General features: G+C 36.0%; 1 protein-coding gene across 3 annotated transcripts; it reads right to left on the minus strand.

Moving 5' to 3' along the window:
• Window positions 1-247: 247 nt before the first annotated feature.
• Window positions 248-15397, minus strand: LOC117972849 (solute carrier family 22 member 15-like). Of its 3 annotated transcripts, XM_059029976.1 has the most exons (13): window positions 15019-15397; window positions 13340-13552; window positions 12874-12913; window positions 11952-12084; window positions 11662-11826; window positions 10972-11101; window positions 10107-10322; window positions 7836-7921; window positions 7441-7561; window positions 6115-6187; window positions 5016-5204; window positions 4250-4291; window positions 248-4147 (listed from the first exon to the last, which is right to left on the minus strand). In XM_059029976.1, exons 2-13 carry the CDS (start codon window positions 13438-13440, stop codon window positions 4073-4075), a joined length of 1371 nt encoding a protein of 456 aa, XP_058885959.1. In that variant the 5' UTR covers window positions 13441-13552; window positions 15019-15397; the 3' UTR covers window positions 248-4072. The 3 variants fall into 3 exon arrangements, with proteins under 3 accessions (XP_058885959.1, XP_058885956.1, XP_058885957.1); XM_059029973.1 differs by lacking the exon at window positions 12874-12913 and having other exon boundaries at window positions 250-4147; XM_059029974.1 differs by lacking the exons at window positions 4250-4291; window positions 12874-12913 and having other exon boundaries at window positions 251-4147.
• Between the last annotated feature and the right edge of the window lie 2030 nt (window positions 15398-17427).

Consider the following 17427-nt stretch of genomic DNA (forward strand, 5'->3'; position numbering starts at 1 on the left):
CTTATGTACATTACTTGATTGTATACTTGCCCATATTACAAGAACTAACCCAGGAAAGTATTACCAGCTGGACCATGTAAAACCTTCTTGTTTCTCTTAAGTTTTGTCTTTTCTTGCACTATTAAACTGGGTTCAGTACAGTGCGAAGTTGTATTTTTATTACCAAAAATAAATGCCTCAATTTCATGCATGGCTTGTACTACACAGAATCTTATTACACGGTTATGTTTAAAAATATGTTATGGCATGACCAATAAAACACAGCAAATAATATGAAAAAGATGTTTATTGCACTAAAGGGAATGCACATGCAACTTGACTGTATGTTACATGCAAGTATTTTATTCAAAAGTTTTCTCACTCTCTTCAAGGAAAGCAAAAGACACATTGATCAGAAGTTAGACATAAGCAGTAATAGAGGCACATGGACAGGTCAAATGTCAACACAAATACAGGTTAACAGATTCCGTAAAAACGAACGTGAATCAACACCTTATAATCAATATGAAGAACAGCACAAAATTGTACGAAACAAATATATGGTTACTCCTAGCTGCCTTAGATCCAAAGATATTTCAAACCTAAGTTTTTTGCCAAGACGTGAGAAACAGGGAACTGAAGTGCACATCAGTTAGGACAACAGAATGCAGAATTACAAATAAAGAAGTTTCCAGTGACAGCATGTAGCTGTCAACATACAACATATAATAATGTTTCCACAACCATATTTTGGAACTTTAAAAAGGTAATGATGCCCCTTTAAGTACAATTCAATGTATTTTTTAGGACAATCAGACATGCTCTGCACTCAATAACTGCACAACAAGGAATGAAATGCCAAGCTATTGAACATTTTGAATGTGTTATATTAAAAAAAAATATATAAAAAAAAAAAAGAAGATTTGTGATTTTTACAGTTGACGGTTTTAAATGTTTAAATATAGGTTATTACTTCATATCACTTCAGTAAAACTAACATCTGATTCAAATATTTAAGTAATTTAGAAAACATTGCTGTGGTGACAACTTTGAGAGCGAATGTTATAAATAATCAAATCAAGATTTTCTTTCTTGATCTAGTTCACTTGAGCAAGCACTAAAATTATAGAAAATACCTTAAAAGTGCTTTTCATTCAAGAACTGTGTAGACAAACCTTTATCATATGAGATGAGCACTGAAACACATGGATGCTTTGGAGCAGGCAGAGGTTGCTCAGGTATATACCAAATCCCTTTCACTGGCAGGGCCAGTGCTAAGCAATTTGGCACCCTTATATCAGTCAAGTAATGATTATTTTATTTATTTTTAAAAATCAACAGGTTTTTGATTCAGCTTGTATTGTGCAATCTCTCGGTGTGCTGGTTTCTGTTTTGAAAAATTGTAGGGACCGTGTACAGATTTTAAAATTGGATTTCCCACAGTATATGGGATTTTGAAATGACTGTTTCATAACTTCAATAACATCATCATTTTAAACTGTATCGTGAAACTAAATGTACAGGTTGAAAATTAATGGTTTTGGCAAACAACTTTCCTTTGATATTGCAAATTAGCTTTTTCGTGCTTAAGAACACAACTCTATAGGGACTTATCCAACCATTTTTAAACGGTAGTTTGTGGGGCAGACCGAAAAGATAGCTTCTTAACTTGCGTAGCACACATTATGGATCACAATTTAACATGAATCTGTGCCATCAAATGATCTAAACACACTCCCAATGTACCGTACGTTTTGAAAATTAAAACTTGTACAAAAACTTAGCAGAAAGGGCTGCAGGGCAACACAGACGTTGTCATGCCAACTACTAGTACTACCTTCCCCAATACTGTCAGTCTAATTACACACACTATAATTAAACTAACTGCATGCTTTTAGAATATATGCACATATATTCCCAATGCATACCTTTTTTTTCTTTTTTCTTAAGGGTAAGCATGTAGGCTATTATTAAACAGGAAGGCAGCAAACAGCATTTGTATGTGCAGCAAATACACAAACACGAAATACTGTACTTCACAAGTTTATTATTATTATTATTATTATTATTATTATTATTATTATTAATACATTTCTCAGTTGTAACTGAGATGCACGAATCGCTTATCACGGATCAATTGAATAACCCGACACATCTGTTAATGGATTGGTGATGATGGGAGTCTGTAAACCTGAACTGTCTCAGCCTGTCCCAGTGCCAAAATAGTGTCTTCAGAAGAAAAGTGTCTCACCGGTGACACAGAGCCATCTGGTCACCCCGTAATTATGACATATGGGTAAGTAGGAAGATTTGAATCTGATGACAGTAGCTTAGCTAGTCAGTTTAAAAATTAATTAATTAATTAATCGATCATTTTTACTAAATTCAACTCATGTCTGGGTCGGGTTCCATTTAACTAGTAGCCTACAGTATTAAATGTCTTTACAGGTTAGTAATATTGCCAGTGTCATGTGATAGGTAACATTCAGATTATTTTTAATTTTTATTGACTGGTTCGGGACTTCAGAGGTCGTTATTGAACACATTTTATTAGCATTGGTATTTACTGTTAAAATACCGTAAACTCACATACGTCTAAATTATTAACTTACCAAATTCTTGGAAGTTAGTCAGTCATAATGCTATTTTCTCTATAGAATGGCATAATAAATATAATTAACTCAGTTTACTATTGATCACTCCATACCATGCGAAAGAGCGTGTTTGGATCGAATTCTTTAGTGTGATGCCAGTTACTGTGGTACTAAACATCACGGGAGCGGTGTTTCGCACATAATGCAGATTTCTTGCTTTCATTTTTAGTTTTTTTGTCAGCCTAGGCTGCCTAGTTTGCCTAGGCCTTCCTCTGGGGATTGCTTATGAATAAAATTTCCTAAGTAGTAAAATTATATTAAAAAGATAAATACATATACAGTACAAAAATTTATTTTCCATCAAGAGAGTTTGAGTTTGTTCTTACAATAACTCCAAATATGGTTTAGTATTGTTTTGACCCTTAGGATACAAACAACCCCTTGATGTATTATTGCCATATACACTGCCCTGACAATGTATCTGAAACCATGCATTCAAGGCAGTCAACAACATGCTTCCAATAATGTTTATCCTGATGGTCTGGGTTATCCACCAAACAAATGCCTTAATGTTTCAACTGCAGTACATCAAACCATTTGATCAACGTCAACATTCATTGTATGTTACTCAAAGGAATAATTCTGAAATTAATTGAGGGTGTAGATACTTTGGCTATCACTGTATATAATTAAAACCTCTGCTTAAATCAAGTCTACAAGGCAGCTCGATAGAACATTCAGTATATCCCAAAGGAGGAATTTGGAAAGAAATCACCAGAATGCCAATTTGAGGTGTGAGAGCAGTGTATATGGAAATGCAGCTTAGTTAATACATTTTTATATCTATACAATATCCACTTGTAATTATTAACATTATCCTTGTCAATATTTGTAAAGCGCATGATCTCTAAATTAATTGCACAAAAATACATTCAAGTTTGTCTGGTGCAGAAACTTCAAGCACTGATGAACCACACGGTGCAGAATAACATCTGTGCTACAGTCTAGATTTTTTGATAGGAGTTTTTTTACAATATAGTTCAGGACAGGATTGCGATAAAAACTACGTCGATTAACGCTGATATGAGGAGTCTATTAGCAATCTATAAAAATAAACAAATAAAATGATCCTGACAGATGTATTTGACAGCACCTTAAAGTTTTACATTGTCGTTTTACACATACCAGATTGATACCGGTTCAATTGTCTTTCTATACAGCAGCTTACGTTTTATCCTACAGTTTGAAGACTTTCATAATATTGTTTTAAACCAACGCCATTGCAGCCCATGGAAGCAGGAGTCCTGTGTCTTTCTGTGTTGTAAAATTCTAAAGAGGAAATTGGATACTAATCCATAGATCTTTAGAATTTATAACTGTGGACAGAGGATTATGTGTCAGTATTTATTTTCACTGCCCCCTTTGAGTTTCTTGTCTCAAAAGACCAGGGCTGTATTTGATCTGTAGTGCTTGTTAATGTAGAATTCCAGTTAAATTGCTCACAAGATCATTTGAGTTTGTTCATTCACGTCCAAGTATTCTTCCTCGTCAGTCTCTCCAGGGCTTTCTGTTACCTGAAAACAAACCACACAAATACTTTTTGTCAGTGCCAGTAAAGAGTATGGGGACAATGACAGTAAGTAATGGGGTTATGTTTCCTCACAAATTCTACACACCTTAAAAATAATGAAACTCCTTCCACAGGAACAAGATTGTCTCTGCAAATTACAGATTAAATTACATTCAAAACTCCCAGATAAGTAGGTAAAATGCCAAAAAAAAAAAAAAATCTGAATTAATTCTTAGGAGCAGGTGTCGTCTGTTGGATGTCACTTGTTTGTTTTGTTGCTAAACTGATTATTTAAATCAATACAAAAGCAGAAGCTGGCACAGAGGGGGACTTTAGTATACTGCGGCAATCCAATTTTGCATAAGGATCAGTAGGGTGTGTTTGTCAGTCTAATGCATGATCAGTTAATCTGTAGCACCAGAACTAACTACGTGGCAACACTGAGAACAACCCCCTGATACTAGAAACCTGTAGCAGCTGGAGTGTGTGTGTGTCTGTGTTGTATCATTTCTGAAAACAGCAGTGACAGATCAGTGAAGGACAAATTATATTATAAGAAAAAGTATTTATAAACTGTGCTCATCACATTCAGAAGAAAAGTTACATTTATGGTCTTGCTTTTTTGAAGCAAGTATTTATAGATCGAGGCACTGCAGTTCTCTTCTGCAGTATTTTAAGCTCACTAGGCCCTACTCACTTATTTACGTTGGCTGGGACACCATGGGATAAGACCACTTTAACAATGCCCTGTTTACACGGTATTCAATTGTTTTTAGTGATGTTCATAACACCAGCATTAAGGTACCTCTTCACACTTTATTAAATTGTTTTAAATGAATGTATACAGTATATGAAGAGATGTATTCTATTACCAATCCGTTGCTGAATGCCTGTAATGGCAACCCTTCATCTCCGAGTCTCCGATACGAGCCAGCATGCAAGTCGGAAATGGTCTCCGGCAGGGGTGTGTTGAGGGTTTCTGGTAACAAGAGGTTCAGAACTCCTGCTGATAAGCCAGCAACACCAAACACAATAAAAGGTAAGGCCCACTGGACTGATTTCTAGAAAGAAAAAAACACCTTAAGAAATTGTATTTTAACACCTGTCCATACCTTCATGCATTATATGAAGCAGCTTTCCTAGAAAATACCACATTTTAACTCTTATGAACAATTACAACCTCTGAAGGATTCTTGTGGCCATATTCAGAAACTCAATTTTCTCAATTTGAACCATTAACTTGGTACAATCGGCCCTATTCACAAACCAGAATACTGGATGACCATTCATGGTATACAGTTTTTATTCCCCTTAAACGAATAAAAAAACATATACCACGAACAATCATTCAGTATCCACTATATACCACGAATGATGAAATCATTAAAAGCATACTGGACCGGGAATAGAACTGGACCAGGCACATCATGAGAAAGACCTTGGTGTAATAGTCTTATCACTGTCAGTAACTACAGAGTGTGTGAAAGCAATCAAAACAGGAAACAGAATGTTTGGGTATAGAGCCAAAAGTGTAGAGTACAAATCTAAGGAGGTTATGATGAGGTTGTATAATGCTCTGGTGAGAAGGCATTCAGAACAATGTGTCCTATTCTGATCACCACAGCACCAAAGGGATACTGTGGCACTGGAAAGAGTCCAAAGAACAACAACCAGACTAAACCCAGGCTTAAATGACTGAGCTACGACGAAAGGCTAAAAGAACTACATCATTTAACCTGGAACAAAGAAGTATTGGGGGAGGCATGACTGAATCTTTGAAATCAATTCAGCTCACACTGTGAAACAAAGGACATTGGAAAAAGATTATAAAAAACAGCACACACTGTGTTCGTCGCATATGAAGAATAAGTATGCAAAAAAACGTTTATGTCTCTGCGGACACAGAGTTAGGGACTATAAGGAGAGAGAGAGAGTACACACAGAGCAGTGATGCAAACACTCACTACTGACCAGAGAAGGGATGAAGGCTGCAATGATGCCCCCTATCCTAGCTGCCACGGAGCACATGCCCATCCCAATGTTCCTGTAAAATGAAAATATGGTTCATGTGAAACAATAAAAGAAAAGGAATTTAATTTGTGTCAGTTACGTATGGATAACTAAAGAGCAACTTGTTATGTTAAATAATGTATTGCTGTTGTTGTTAAGTTCCCCATTGTATCATTTTGTGTTTCAGTCATCAAATCCTGGTGACTTTTTAAAACTCAGTGCACAGCGTGTCACCATTAATCTGTCCTCCTGCAACACTCTGCCCTTCATGAGCCCAAGACATATTTATTTGATATTTCTTATCAACACATGTTTAGTTAAGATACCTCTACCCCTATAATCTTGGCTATGTATAAAATAGTTTTCTAAATGTAAACTATGTTTTTTAAATACAGTGGATCTCTGTTTATCAGCAGTGGATCTCTGTTTATCGGATGCGTGAAATCCACGGATAAATGTGGCGTCACTGCATATTACTAGAATGCATGAACAAAATACATAAACTAGTAATGTAAACCAAATTAGCGTTTACTGGAGATGTATGCAATACAATATATTAAAAACAGAATGTTTTAAAATTAGTTTACTCTGACAGTGATACTCCTAGAATGTGATACACTATTTCACTAGCTTTTTATCTTACCAAAAAAAAAAAAAAAAATACTAATAAAAAATATACTACTACAAAAAAACATACATATATATATATATATATATATATATATATTATAATGCTAAAAGATCATAAGGCATTTTATGACGGGAATAAGCTATTCAGCCCATCCGAGCAAACAATTTTCCTGTAAACTAAGTATTGTGGCTAGCAGCTAGAAATGTCACAAGGTATTATCACAAATTTATTCCACGCATTAATATTAATAAGCTGTGTGTGTGTGTGTGTGTGTGTGTGTGTGTGTGCACCCCAGGCATTAAGACTACATTGGCAATAACGTACTGTTCGGGAGACACAGATAAAATAAAACTTGTCCGGGAGACACAGATAATTGCAGTCGTGGATGAACAGGGTGCAGATAAATGAGGTTCTACTGAATATAAAATATGTTTCTATATTTAAAAATGTTTCTTTTTTTAAGTATCGGAAAATGCAACTTTTGATCAGCATGCCTTAAAAGCTCTCCAATTAAAAGTTAAAGATTCAGAAATATACAGGTAGACACCAGAGTGTATTGCCTACCATGTTAAACAGTGGCATGCAAACAGAAAATGAATGATATGGTAAACTAAAAATGAGTGAGTGTGAGTATTAATTTGCTCCAAAGCTTTTACCTGACTACAGTGGGATAGAGCTCTGAAGAGTAGATATAGACAATATTAAAGGCTGCACTGATTGTCATCTTCCCCAGCAAAGACAATGACCTGCTATTTACATATGCAAACACCCCTGCTTCTAGAAGAGAGAAAAAAGTATTGTAATAATTGTTCACGTACGGACTGGTATGAGAAACAGCTTTTAATTCTATGATAATGTTACAAACATGATTACACAGAATACCAAATAATCTCACGGAATAAGAGACACTAGTACCTTAGCTCCACAGAGAATGCAAATGACAGGTAGTTTCTAGTCTTTCAACACTTACCTTGTCAACAAACAGGTAACTACTGATTATAACTGCTCTGTATACAGGCCCGGCACGGGTATATGCTGTTGACATTCTAACCTTGTTTCTCTGGCAGGACCATGATAATGAGGCAGGCTATACCTCCCAAGAATAGAAATCCTGACAACGTCCTTCTGCGTCCAGACCTACATTAAAACACGAAGCAACAACTACTTAAAACCTACAGATTGTATCTATGAGTATTTACTTTTCTTGAAAGCTTTAAACCATGTACCAATTTCATCAGTGTATTTGAAATTCACAATGTTAACGTCACACTAAATCTAACCCTCAAACTCTAGGGTTAGTGATAAGACATTAACAGTGACATTCATGGTGCGGACTAAAAGGTCATTTTATTATATAAATCAGACAATGAATTCTCGAACGGTCTTACTGCTTAGATGACATATTTCGGTAAGTGGGTCCTGTAATAAACAACTTTAAAGCAATTTAACTGCAGTCACTGATAGAAAGCATAATTACCAAACCAATTTCCTCTAACAAACACAGTTTCAGGATACATACATTTAAAAAGTTAACTGCTTGTGAAAATGAATTAATTGAAATAAGATCCTGCTAAATCCAAAATACTGCAAAAAAGCAACAATTTTTCAAACAAGAATTTTTTTTTTTTTTTTTTAAATCATCATGTTTCTCCACAAATTTGTGTGTGCAAATCACAGGCTGTAAAATGTGATTATTTCCCCATGATTTACAGCAATGTATTATTTGACACCTGATCTTCCATAGAACTCCTGCTTATTATAAAATGTATTATAATGTGTGGAAACACTGCATGTTAATGAACGACAGTAGCATCCTTTGTTTATGCTCTTCTCAGCTCACATTGTATGCAAATGATTAGCCATGCACTGTTGCAATACAGATAGACCAAGTCTCTTATCTAATGCTGGGAGTAAATGGCGGTTTACCTATACTTGTGCTCACTAAAATTATGCAAAAGAGGCATACAGTATTCACATATAGTAGCAACTAGACACCTAGCAGGTGTTTCATATCAGTTTGAACACTTTGTAATCTCTTTGGTAAGTTTCTCCATTAGACTGCACTGGTCTGTACTGTCACATTTTTATTCAACAGTCAATAACAGTTTATGATGTTTATTATATTTACTACCACATTTCCCCAACCGAGCTACACATAAAACAAATTAAATAAATAAAGCTTTTCAATACCATTCATAAGAGTCAAGTTTTACAAATTCACTCAACATTTACGACCAATTAAATAGATGCATATTGGATAAGAAGGCAACTCGGCAATCCCAGACAGAGCCAGATTGACGTACAGATTCCCGCCCATGTTCCCTACGTTAAGTGTAAGGCCATAGTACACAAGACTGCACACAAACCTGACAGAGACAGAAACATGAAGGAGAAGAGGCATGAGAAACTCAGTGTGAAGTACATTACCAAATAGTTCTGGCGTGCTAGTACACCCTGTAACCTGTACATTTAGGAAGATCAGTAGATGATACATGTATTTTCATAGGAAACCTAGAAATTGTATTTCTTTACAGGTAGTCCTCGCACTTACGATACAATTGTTTCCTGAAAGTCACGCTGTAAGTCGAAGCACATTTTCCCATAGGGCAAATGTTATAAATTGGGGTTACGTTCCTGGCCAGATGATATATTTTTACAAAAATGACTCGTTTTGAGTCTATTGCTCTTATCAGACATTGCTATGGGCAAATCAATTCTAAAAAAAACAGTTACATGCATAAAAAAAACAAACGCTTAAGTGACTGAGTCAGGGAGACCACGACAGGTACTGCGGTTCGGACACCGAAGATGCGCACATGACGCATGGCTCGTGTCTCGCTGTGTCGTAAATGCTGTATCAATATTGTAAAGTTGAAACAGGGTAATAATGCAAAAGAGTCGTAAGTGCCGTGCGTCGTAAGTCGAGGAGCGCCTGTATTTCTATTTTGTGTTTTGAAAAAAGTTGTGAGCTTTCACGTTCCAATATGAGTTTGAGACTGGATTTTTCCTGAAAGTAGTTCATTGACAGATTCCTCTGTGGTGTTTGAAACATAGGGACAAGGCATTCGTTATTCCTAACTGTCTCAAGTACAACAGACGCATGTTTGTCCTGTAGACAGTTTCTGTCATTCTCAAAAAATAATATTTAGTTTTATTAAGATTCTATGATTGAGTGGTTTAAATTACAGATGGAGTTTGTAATCCCAGGAATGCATCATTGTTGAATTACTTTACCTCTATTTACTTGAACAAACTTGTTATAAAGTGAATTCCCAGTACAGTGTTACACTGCCACACTAGCTGCTCCATCTCCAGTACCTACCATGAATACATCATAACAAGCGTGCGCTTGAGAAGGATCCTGTGGCAGAACAGGTCCAGGGCACCCGCTGTCTGCCTGTCTCTTCTGTCCAGCGGGGGTTTTAAGGACACTGTGCATTTCTGTTTATGGTTTCTCCTCGCGATGTGGTAAAGGACATCTTCAGCCTCACTAAGGCGCCCTTGTGCATATAGCCAGCGTGGAGATTCAGGGATGAACCTGGGAATGCAAAACCATACTGGACTGTACACTCATGGCAAAAACAACACCAGATTGTGAAATGTTCACTGTCTGAGTCACATAAAAAATTAACCATATTAAAAGGAAAGTAATTCACTAGTTTTTTGATCCTGGTGGGTTTGAACCTGGGTTAGGTCCCCAAGACTGGAATAAGCTTGCTGTTACCCTTGCCCTATGTGGAAACCTTACAATAAAGAAACTTCAATGCTTTCAGCATCAGTGCTCACCTAAAGAGCAACTTAATGAGTGTGAAATTAATGTAACTAATGCATTTTTTTTTTTTTTTTTTTTAAGATTCACTTTGTTTAATTTTCTGGATCAGTCTTGAAGCAACCTCAGTATTGCTAACAGAATCATGTCTACTCTCCAAGTAGATCTGGTACACCAGAGTGTAACCATTAACCTGTCCCCCTGCAACACTTTGTCCCTAGTGGATGTAGGAACATTTGTTCTATGTAGTATTTCTTACTGATGTTCTTACATTTTACCCTTGGTCTGGATTATTCATTTAGTAGTGCTCTGTTCTCTCAGATGTCATGCGCAATAATAATGCTATCTTATAGGCTTAGATTTAAATTACTCATTGGTTGATTTTAATTCAGACATAGACACAGTCTTGCACACTTACACTGAGAGCACAAATAAAAGCACCCCTTGCAAATTAGTGACAAGAGCCAGCATTCTCCAGGAGTGAATAAAATAACCCATCACTGCATACACAGAGATTCCTGCAGCAAAAAACAAGCTGCCCAAAGATCCTGCAGGGAACATAAAATAAGTCACTGTAAAGGGGTTTATTTTTAACCAAAAGGCACATAAAAGCAAATAAAACCTGACAAGGAAATGGCGTGTACTATATAGTCATGTGCAAGGGCTTATACTTGGATACTGTTTTCTTTGAAAATGCTGTTAATCCTTTGGTTTCATATATTGGCCTATTGCACCTTTGGTTTAATATAATCGCATCACAATGACCTGCATATAAATATCCACATGTCTGAGTTGGGCACATACATGTAGTGGCTAAGATGTTAATACACTTGCATTCATATACTTCAGCATGGTATTGATAAAAGACTAAATTGAAGCTTACAATACATGGATTTCTAACAGATTTTCACTTAAACTTACCATCTCTTCAACTATTAAAATAGTTCTGCATACCATACAAGCACATGTGCTTATCTTAATTATACTACACGTGTTTGTGATGCTGAAATGGTTTTGTGAAACATCCTGCATTTGTGGCGATTCATTTTTCTTTTACTGTGTAAGCTCACGCACAAGCAAACATTTAAGGATTCTTCTTCTTCTTTACCTGTGAGTGCCCAGTAGGAAGTGCCCACATACTCGTTTAGTAAAACAAAGGCAACCAAGGACATTCCTCCATTCATAATGCCCACCAGAAAGCGGGAGGCAGCAAACAGCTGGTATGACGGTGCAAGTCCGCTTGTAACTCCAAATGTGATATCAAGCGCCAAACCTGAGAAAACATGGGTAATCAGTGTAGCCTGTAACATGGACTTCTGTTTTCTGTCTGTAATCATTTAACTGTAGTAATGCTGGATCTGTTAAACATATTGTATACATGTACATATATATTCTTACCAGTGAGGTAGAGTTTCTTTCTCCCATAACGATCAGAGAGATGGCCAAAGGCGAGTACTCCCATCAACACGCCACCAAAGTAAAAAGAGCTTGCCAGGGAGACTTTGTAGGCTGCATCCCCGATCAAGTACCACTTGAACACAGAGTGAATTGTTATTCATTTGGGGCAATACATATGCAAACATGAGTGAGATACTAAGATAGACAAAAGAGCAGTTAACCAGAAAAGCAGAATTCGGGTAAGATAAACACAATCTAAATGAGACTTCCCCATTACATGCTGTTTAATGGTATATATAATAAATCCAGTCTCACTCAAATAAACAAAATAATAAAGAATATTATTATTACAGACGGTATATTACCCAAAGGTATTCAAGTAATATCAGGGAAGCTAAAGAAGTCCACCACATCTGAAGAGTGTGCCCAACGCTGACAAGTTCAAAACAGCCAGCAAAGTTAATGCAGAAATGATGGAAAGACATGGGATCAATTTGACAGGCTGCACAGTAAGGTGGTGGCTATGACAAGATAAAGTATTAGTAAAAAAAAACATTAATCCAACACAAGCAAGCAGACAAGGCTGCAGTTTGTAGGAGACCAAGGGAACTAGGAAGAAAAGTGAAACAATACACCATGCAGTGGCAAAACCAAAATAAAACTTTAGCAAGTGTTTGACTGTCATTTCAGAGCAGAGGAGCTCAATGGTCTGTTTGCACTCCACAAGACAGCAATCGCATCAGAAGCCACGTGGAAGGTAAACAAAGGTACACACAAGATCAATTGGTGACATAATAAAACAACTTGATGAAAAGCTTCATGATAATCTTTCATGAACTGATGCAGGTCTAGGGACTAGATTCAATTCTACTGGCTGCTGGGGCATGGCGAGCCAGCGTTAGGTTTTTAAAATTTGCAATACCGTCTTGTGTGGATGCATGCCGTATGTCGACAGCCACCATCTGAAAAAAAAAAAAAAGTCTGAACCAACTTTAAGTCTGTGTGTGTGGCTTGCTGTCAAACAACTGAATTTAGAGATCTGGTGAAAATTAACAGAACAACAAAATAGTAGTATCACTGTATCCCGGAACAACAAGCCTAGAGCCTGAAAATGTTTCCTATTGGTTTCTTTCTATCACTAACAAACAGTCCATTTATAAGGGAACCATAACTGAACTGTGATACAACCACAGAATACATCTATATTCCAAACATACCTCAAACCGTTTTGTCTCTGTGATCCACAGATCTAAAAGTCAATAATGTACAACATACACTATTAAAATGAAGGTTATGTGAACCTGTTCATTTTACACAAAGTGTTTTTATAACCCAAAAGCTGGCTGTTGAAAGCCCAGTTCACTAACACACACTGAGGCACTCCTTACCTCTGAAGTAATTGATGTATAACTCCCGTTGAAGTGCACATGTCTGTGCACTTCACTTTGGTTTGCTTCATGCAGCCAGTGTCTGAATATCTGATCTTCATCAGCTGATTTGTGGGTCAGGCTTTGGTTGGTGAACTGTCTCTCCAGATCCCAGTCAAAAGGAGGTGCCAACCCCACCAAGGCAATAAGAATGGCTTCAGTAGAAACATAGAACTGCAAAGCAGTCACAGGCAGCCCAGTTAGGCAGGGCCAGGAACGCTAAATAAAAAGGTTACACCTACAGCAATGGCCGCACATTCATATGAATTCCATACATTAGCGGTTATTCCTGTGGTGTTCCACTTGATGAATTATGAATTGTGGCCATTTTCTTTACATTATCTTCAAGACTACAGAAATCATTACAAAATAACAAACTGTGTTTATGTTATGATGCAATAACATGAAACTGTATTGAATTTCTTATGCATTTGCAGCCATTATTTTATCATGTTACTTATAATTTATAGGTATTTTTTGCACTTGATTGCTTGTATAAATAACATTGAATACTTTCACTGTATAAAAGTGCAAAAAAGAAACAAACAGGATTTCAATTCACACTTTGTCATAATATATACATATGTGCAAACCAAGAACACAAGAATGTGTTGCACAGCTTCACCATTTAACTCTGATGAGATTACATCACGAGTTTAATATGCTGTGTAAGCAAGGATTCGTTTGGGAATGTGCCTGGATCAGCACCATCCGGGTACTGGGGATATTTGGATTACTTAAAAGTACTCTTTTTAGGTATCATGCAAGCATTTTGCATGTCATCTCATTTCAGTACAATGTGCCTGTATGTACGTGGGAATCAGTGATGTGGGTGTGTTGGGGCATAGTGCAATTCAAATACATTTCAGGGTTACTGCAGCTAGCGGGCAAGTATTTTTATTTTTTTTATTTTTTTTTTAGAATTAGAGTTTACTTAATTTCAAAAGCCATTATTTACCTTTAAATGATCACACATTCTCCTAAATAAATAGAATGATGTAAATAATGTATGGGGTACCACAAAGTAAATAACTTGGCTGCTATAGTATCATGACCTACAGGTAAGATTTATAAACACACGCCCAAACACAATATCACATTGACCTAGATTACGATACAATTTTAAACAAAGATTGGATGCACTGATCTAAAGATATTGGGAAACGTGTCCCTGCATACGACTGCACTGTATAAACAGATTCTAGTTTACTGTGTACACACTGCAATGAAAATAGCACTTGGAGGTAATATTGACTCTATGGGTTTGTATGAACGTATAATACTAATAACAAAGCTGTTTTTCAAGTATCTTGATGGCATTCAGACTATTTAAAGACTTTTGCTACAAGCCATGTACATTTAAAAAAAAAATACATTGGAAGATATCAACTATTACGTAACTTTTTTTTTTAAAGTATAGAACTTCATAATTGTCCAATTGCCAAATTAGATTAAAAATAACACAACTTTTCATTAGTTTTGTTTAATTATTATGCCATCACTACTGCCCGTAATTAAACAAGTACAAGTACCAGTTAGCAACTGTCAACAGACAACCGGTAAGCATGATGATTGACACAGTGAATTTTTTAGCAGCATCAATACCGTTGGACTCAGTGCTCCGTACTAGATTTACTCACCGTTAATAAAAATGTCAGTAGAAAGCAAAGGTACATTTGATAAATCCCCATTTCTCCAACCACTTGAAATGCTTCTTCTATTTCCATATTTGTAGAAAATATAAAGTGCGTCAAAAGTTAAATACGAAAGGAACACTTTTAACTCAAAGCAATGACCCGTTCTGTAGTACAGACTGTATGTACAGATGGGAGTTTTTTTCCGTTTGATTCCAGTCTCTTCAAATCCGAACAGCGATAACCTTGATACCACATTTTCTACAAAATGGTATTAAAACAGTTGATTTATAAACATAACAAACACATTATTTTCTCAATTAACATAGTTAGCTGCTCTCTGTGAGATCAGGGTAAACTGCTGTACACGCAGCAAGTACGTCATTCCAACAACCTTCATTATTCTGGGAGGGAGGGGTAGGCGCGCAAGGGATGGTTTTTTGTAACCAAACAGAAAAATTGAGAAATGCAGGCATGTAATATGGCGGCAGGGCAACAGTCGAGTTGGTCGTTAGTCATCGCCACAATACAAGAAACGTATTTTTAAGTAGGTTTCCTATATATAAAAAAATAATAATACAAAAGAAAAATACAAATATGGTGCTATGGATTTATTTTTGTCTTATTTAAACATGTATAAAAATAGCACTGACAGCAGTGTTGTGCCAAATGGTGTCGCTGCCAAATACTGTCGCATGGCAGCATTTGGCAAAGTTTAGGTTACAAATAGTGTCGATTTTAATAAATTAATACTGTGCAATATATTGTGTAACCGTACTGATTGGATATTTTAATTGTTTTATATTTGTTTTTGAAGATCAGAGAATATTGTACAACTAATTAGTGCATTTACTACTGTAGCAGAGCAAAATACTGTTTTTGTTTACCTTTTAATGTGCTGAGAATGTAAAAATACTTCTCACTGACACCTTTTTAGAAATATATCTTTATTTAAAAAAAATAAAAAGATTTTATATAATAGACCTAAAGTTAAGATTTTTATATCCATCTGTCCATGCATGTACGTGGATCAGTCAATCAAAGATAATGTGACAGGGGGCACTTCACCCTGTCCCACTCCCTATTTGTAACTTAGTTTTCAATAAAAACTATACACAATAGTTTTTTTTTTTTTTTTTTTTTTTAAACTCTTATAGTTTCCAAATATTTAATGTAAGTAATTTGTGATACAAATATGTATTGACCACTTGTGCATACCCCTTTCACAGCTCTATTATATTATAGTAAGAATAAAGAGACATTAAAAAACTCAATCCCCCTCAAAAATCACTATTCATAATGTAGAAATGATGGATGCAAATTCATATGAATTCTAAAGCTGCTATACCTGTGGTGTTCCACATTAATTAATTATGATTAATATAATTTAATTATAATCTTCAGGACTAGAAAAATTGTTATTTAGATGATAGTCTTATGCAATCCTATGAAACTTTTGAAATTCACATGAATTTGCCATTATTTTAAAGTGTTACCTAAATTACACATAAGCAGTGAAAAGATATACCATGGTGATATTTTTTATTTTGAAAGCAAGTCAAAGTTTTTACTTTTTAACCATCCTTCCTTGAAAAAAAAGAAAAGATCAGCCTATAGCAAACTGGCCATTCTTCATTAATCACTGATGTGTGGCATCAAATGTTATCACAGAATGTAACTACCTGTCTATTCACAGGTTTTTAACTGCAGTAAGTGAAATGGCTGGCATTGGGCTGTCAGTTATCTAGAGCAGCAACACTGTGGGCTCCTTGCTGACTGTTTTGCTTGTGAGCTACAGAAGTTCAACCTACATTAAGCTGAGAAAATTGGTTTCATGAAATCAAGACTGGTCATTCTTCATTAATCACTGCTGACTCACAGGTGTCTCTTTGTAAACTCAATCCCGTCTCAAGTGCTAACGTCAAGGCAGACCCACCAGCATGTCTAGTATTTGTGCTCTGTAGGATCTTCGCACAACGTCTCCGTTAGCGCAGCTCTCCTTCGACGGTCACCATACAGGCTCCTGGCTTTGAGGGACCCAGCTGTGCAGTAATGTCTCTCCAGCTGAGTCCCATCTCAGTCAAGCACACTGCACTCTCACCACAGGCTATCAGATGCTCCCGGCAGTTTTCTGTCCTTGAGTGTTTATCACCTTGGCATTTGTTTTTATCACCACATTATTATTATGTGTATTTGTTCTGTAGTATTATAATACTATTTGAATATTACTAGACAGAATACTAGAACTTTACCTAAATAATGTACATTTGCAGTATATATATATATATATATATATATATATATATATATATATATATATATATATATATTAGACACACACACACACGTACGCACACACACAGAGTACCAACAACACATGATTTACAGCAAGACTTGGGATAAGGTTATGGGGAT

This window comes from Acipenser ruthenus, chromosome 9, assembly GCF_902713425.1.
Source record: "Acipenser ruthenus chromosome 9, fAciRut3.2 maternal haplotype, whole genome shotgun sequence".
Lineage (NCBI taxonomy): Eukaryota > Metazoa > Chordata > Actinopteri > Acipenseriformes > Acipenseridae > Acipenser > Acipenser ruthenus.